General features: G+C 40.1%; 1 protein-coding gene across 1 annotated transcript in view; it reads left to right on the top strand.

The window, feature by feature from the left end:
• Nucleotides 1–943: 943 nt before the first annotated feature.
• LOC119589613 (zinc finger CCCH domain-containing protein 11B-like) overlaps nucleotides 944–6031 on the top strand; it is a gene marked incomplete in the record, with an annotated part of 79677 nt that continues 74589 nt past the window's right edge. Inside the window, 2 exon segments of the mRNA XM_037938210.1 lie at nucleotides 944–1104; nucleotides 5961–6031. The exon segment at nucleotides 5961–6031 is cut by the window's right edge and continues 4 nt beyond it. Of these exon segments, the coding sequence (XP_037794138.1) occupies nucleotides 1018–1104; nucleotides 5961–6031 (158 nt within the window).

The following is a 6031-nucleotide window of genomic DNA, read 5'->3' as shown; positions in this document are numbered from 1 at the left end:
GAGAGAGAGAGGAGGAGAGAGAGAGGGAGAGGAGGGGGGGAGGGGGAGGGGGAGGGAGAGGGAGAGAGAGAGAGGGAGAGGGAGGGAGAGAGAGAGAAAGAGAAAGAGAAAGAGAGAGGGAGAGGGAGAGAGGTAGAGGTAGAGGTAGAGAGAGAGAGGGGGAGGGGGAGAGAGGGAAAGAGGGAGAGGGAGGACAACTTTTGATTGGTCGTTCGTGCTGTTATGTTATTATTGATATTTGAGCGTACTGTGTCGAATGAGGTGTTTGATAATTTTTCCCTAATCATCCTATGCCTAGCAATGCAGCTAATCAGCGTTTACGACCAGCAGTGACCTCGGTAGCAAAGGCGTTGGACTTTTGTACTTATTAAAGTCTTTTTTGTGTGTGTGTATATGTATGATCATATATCGTCAAGGAATTAGCACCAGCAACTAACCTTTCTTGCTTCTTCCTTCCTGTCTATCCACAAACTTTGTTGGCGCGACCTTTTCCCGTGCACTCAACTTCCGCTTGCATTCAGTTCCTTCACCCTGTTTTCACACAACTTATGCTAAAAAATGCACAATTCCTCATGTTACCTCATTCTTTATGAAGCCATTCATTCTTTCACCTATCCGCACACGTGAATTTGTTCTTGATATGCAGTTATCAACGCAACCATGCCGTTAATATAAAACGTACGATTCAATCATGTAACTCATTCTTCATGATTACGGTATAGTATTGTCAGAAAATATGATATTATTGGAAAAATTTACATGTTTTGCATGCCACTCACATCATATGAAAAAACGTTTCCCGATAACGTAACAAATCTTTTATCGCTCGGGTCCCTCACATACTTGGATAGATATGGAAGTAAACATCAAGGAAGCCACTTCGTCTTAAGTTGCGTTTTTGTTTGGTTCAAGGTAAGGATATACCTTTGTTCGCGTAATGAACACCCTAACCATACACTCAGTCACAGTATCGACTGCAGATGGGCAAATGGTGACAAAGAGAGCAAGCGACCTTGAATGCTACAAGGGACGACATTATTGCCAAGATCGTTGCAAGGTGGATCAAGTGGATGCTCTGCTGATTTTGTATCAAAGGAGCAAGAAGTAGGTGCTATTGTGAGATAATTAGCCACAGGATAGCGCTCTATTTGCCATTAAACTGTTTTCTATTGTTAGGTGGAGAACTTTAGGTACCTTGCATGTTCAAATTGTTTTTTTGTAAAGCACAGATTTCTCAACATTGAGAATTTGGATATAACAAAAAGAAAACTATTTTGTCAAATGTAAAAAAAAAAAGAAAAAAAAATGCTTTTGGTACTTTGTAAATCTGATTTGAGCCAACATGCTTGGGAATACTCTTTGTCATCTAGAGTTTCTGGATTGGGCGAAAATATGGGGTAATTCTTCTTAACCTGTTACTGCCGGGTCACATGATAGGACGTCATAGCAAACCGCATGGTTGGCAGGTTCAGCTTGTACGCGCAGCAACAAGCCAGAGCGCGTGGAACAGGGGGTTCGGCTTAACGCAGCGGACTCCCGCGCCCACTGTCTGGCCACTGCCAGATATCACCAGAGCTTAATTGCTCTCAGGGATTTCTGACAACCGGGAATAATGGGTAAAAAATTTGCATACATAATCAGTGCTAGGTAGCTATATCAACAATACCAGCTACTAGGGAGGGTATAATGTATCCTGAGTTAATTGCAGTGTTAGATTATGCAGTATCTAGATATATTTGGGTATTATTGGAAATGGTGCCATCAAAAATGAAGAATCTGACCTTTGCCATCTGATAGAATGTAATATTCTCAGACATTTTTCTTCTATGGCATTTCCTTTGCAAACTAATAAGAGGATAGTAGAGAGCATGTAAAACTCTAAAATTCCAGTTGCTCTGTGACATGTAGTCTTCTAGCATTGAGGAAAAAGGAAACAAAATCAAGGAATGACAAAACAATTGGATGGAATTGTAGTGGATGATGGCCATCATGTGACAGTAGACAATAGGTCCATAAGTGCTAATAAGATTTATAATAGATAATGATGTGACAGTAGATGCTGGACCCAAGAGAGGTCAACTGAAATCAATTCTGTCATGGGTAGGCTGTGTATAAGTGGATAGTGGTTGCAGTTCCCACCAACAGTGACGACAAGGATCTTGACAACTCGTAGGTTGGCCTTTGTGGCTTTGTTGGTGAAGATAAGAATTATCAGGAGGAGCTTTGCTCAGGCTCTATCCTGCCAGAACATACAATGTGCAGATTTTGCAGACCAGGTGGGGGGGTTAGGAGGCAAAGTCCGCTATTTGCTATGAATGTGCTTTACAATAATTAAATAAGTGAAAGTTTTACTTCGATCATTCACTTTTACCCTGCAGTTTCCCTGATATTTATCATGATCTCTCTTGATATCTTGGCCAATATCATAGGCATACTTCGTTTGCAAAGGATATGAGTGCTAGATTTATTTGAAACATGATAAGAGCTTTCAGATAAACATTTTTTTAACTCGGAAATTAGGTTAGACATTATTTCCAAATTTACCCATATTTGTTAATGTTAACCCTTTCCCGACAGGTAGTATTCATAGTGGCCCGGGCCCCATTGCCGGGGGCTTATATCATCTCACTAGCATGCGCGACTGCTCATGCCAAATACCAGCATCCCTTGACGTTTCTATGTAATACTATGAGCATATGTTGTATTTTCAGTTATCATTATTTTCTAAAGTCTCTATTTACCATATTTCCTAATGAATCAAGACTGAAGGATATTTTTGTTGTTATATAGACTCCATAGTTGATCATTATTCGCTCTATAGTTTGTATAGTAAAAATGAGAAAGTGTTAAAAACGACTTAATCACATTTTCAGTGGCAGAAGAATAATATTTTGCCATGATTGTAACAAAAAAAAACCCTCAAGGCATGTCCATACATACACCATGGCATGTAAGTACATGCCCCCGGCAGATAGTCCAGCCATGCCATGGCATGTTCGTACATGCCACCCGTCTGCAAAGGGTTAAGGATAAGTCAGATAGCCTTGCCTGGGCTATGCCCATGTGGGGAGCCCTGGCCTGTGTCGACTAATGCCAACTCACTTACGTATGTCAGCTGGTACTGACTTGGCTGAACCTAGTCCTTACCCGCCGTGGTGCCCAGCCACAGCAGTAACCTCCAGATGGCAATTGCAACTTCTCGCGCTTGGGTGGGGTGCGAACCACCGAACCCTTGGAGGAGAGGCTGACACGTTACCACTGTACTAGCCCGGAGGCTTTGTTAATGTTAGGGTTCCACCTAAAATCCTTTTTTTTTTTTTTTTTTTTTTTTTGTTTAGAGGGAGGGTACACCTACCTGTCCAATCCCAAGCCTGAAATGTAAAATCTCCACCTCATTTAAATGGCAACCATAGAGCCCAATCAGGTCTGAGTGGCATACCTTGTGAATAATTTTTTGACTCTGCTGAGGTGGTGGTTCTGTGAGATAAAATTCTCTTGTGAAGTACTCAGTCTTTAGTTATGAATTTATGCTAGTTTTCACCTGTTGAATTTTACTTGTTTATTGGTTTGCTTGATTACTGCTTTATTTGGAGAGCAGACATTGATAGGAGTTGATTGCATCAAATTCAATGGATTTGGAGATACTGATTTAGCCTGGAAATTTACCTTTTGCTGATATTGTTAAAATGGTAATAATGAGCTGCTTATAATGTCTGCTGTCCAGATAGTATCATTAACCCTTTGCCGATGGGTGGCATGTACACACATGCCATGGCATGGCGGGACTATCTGCCGGGGGCATGTACGTACATGCCATGATGTATGTATGGACATGCTATGAGTTTTTTTGTTTTTTTTACAATCACGGCAAAATATTATTTTTCTGCCAGTGAAAGTGTGATTAAGTCGTTTTTAACACTTCCTCATTTTTACTATTCATAAAAAAAAAAACAACAACAACAAACCAACGATTTCATTTCCATGATGCCACACACTGCTTATTTTATTCAGACTATAGACCGAATAATGATCAGCTATGGAGTCTATATAACAACAAAAATATCCTTCAGTCTCGATTTATTAGGAAATATGGCAAGTAGAGACTTTAGAAAATAATGAAAACTGAAAATACAACATATGCTCGTAGTATTACGAAGAAACGGCATGGGATGCTGGTATTTGGCATGAGTGGTCGCGCATGCTAGGGCGACGATATAAGCCCCCGGCAGTGAGGCACGGGCCACTATGAATACCACCCATCGGGAAAGGGTTAAGGGGCAGTTCAACTGGCCTTGTGTATAGGCATTTTTAGTTATAGCCCTGGTTATCTGGGCTGAATCCTCGTACTATGGTGTGAAATCTGGGGGCTGAGTGGTGCTCGCATAACCAGACCTAGAGTGTTCTTTCACAGAGAAATTTATCAGGCACGCACATAAGCATGATTTGTATAAGCCATTAGACTAGAAGACCATGTGGGCTTCATGTGTTTACCACGTAGTCTCCATGTCTGTTCAGAACCATTGCCTGAGCGGGAACCTAGTTGTCGATTATAGCTGACCCCGTTTGACCTTCAGTTTGCACTTTGTCACCCTACTGTCGAGAGTATCCACCTCTGGTCCTCTCCTGGCCAGGGTGTGACAAAGCACTCAGCACTGCTCCCATATATACTCTTCATCAATAAAAAGTCAACCTGTTAACCACTATCACTGTCCTATCAGTCATTGTATTAAGGTCCCACAGCCTCTTACAATAGACAATGCATGTAAGAATGAGATGACCATCCAATCAGGTCCAGACAAAGTTGGGTCACCCCTTGAAGCTAATCAAAGGGTGCCTCAAGGGTGAGATGTAAGTAGGTAGCTGAGCAATATGGCATGCACATAAACACAATTTGTGTAAACCATAAGACCAAAAGACCACACAAGCTTCTTGAGTTTGCCACATGGTCTCCACATGGTCCCATTGCCTCAATGGGAACCTAGTTGACTTTAGTTCACACTCTCTCACCTACTGTCAAGAATAACTGCCTCCATCCCTCTGCTGCTAGGGTGCGACACTGCACTCAGCACTGCTCCTAAATATTCATACCGTGTTCCTTTATTTGTGTGTACTCTTCATCAATAAAGAGTCAGACTGTTAACCACATCACTGTCCCACCAGTCATTGCCTTGAGGCAGCCATAGCCTCTTACAAGGTACTCCAGAGTGCAAATAAAAACTGTAGTCTGTAATTTCATTAGAAAAATTATATATATCTTTATGCATTTATAAAGCTAAAAAAATTATCACTATCTATGTTACTTGTTATTTATCATTTATTAGAAGATTATTTATTGTACAGTTACTAGTCCTACCTTTTTCACCTGTTCACTGTTTTCCATGAATTTTGGAAAGATTCTTCTTGTTTTTGTTGTTGTTATTATTGTTAATAATATTATAGTAATCACAATGTCAGTGATAAAAATGTCAACATCAGTATTAATAAAAAAATATATATATATTTCTCTGAAAACTGGAGGCCTAGGAATATTAACCCAATCACTATGGGTTTATGTGCTCTCTCCTGTAGTGAATTTTGTTATGTACATATGTGCTCAGCCAGCAAGGAGTCTATCAGTAGGCCCTAGTGACTGCTCCTGATTTCCCCATTCTTTGAAGTTGTGGGAAAATGTGTTTTTCTTTCTAATACAATTGATAGATATGACTAATACCTGACTCCTTGGTGACTAAGCACTTACAGAGCCATCTGTGTGTAAATACAAAAAATAAACTTACTTTATCATGGGCATGACATGTATTCTTGCAATCTGTGATGATATCTTGTATGGTCCCATTTTAAAGTAAACCAAAGAGATAAAAAATAACACTTCATTGTAAAAGCTGTTTCAGTGTTATTTACTCATATTATTGGAGGTACAGGGTACAATGATGCATTTTTAACATTTGAATTTTTTGATGCAGATTATAATGGGTGAGAAGACTTCAGTATCCAAAAACAATGACTGTTATTTCTACTATTATTCATCATGTTC

The sequence above is a fragment of the Penaeus monodon genome, chromosome 26 (assembly GCF_015228065.2).
Source record: "Penaeus monodon isolate SGIC_2016 chromosome 26, NSTDA_Pmon_1, whole genome shotgun sequence".
NCBI classification, from domain to species: domain Eukaryota; kingdom Metazoa; phylum Arthropoda; class Malacostraca; order Decapoda; family Penaeidae; genus Penaeus; species Penaeus monodon.
The sequence above is the reverse complement of the archived record's forward strand: the minus strand, read 5'-3'. Positions and strand labels throughout refer to the sequence as shown.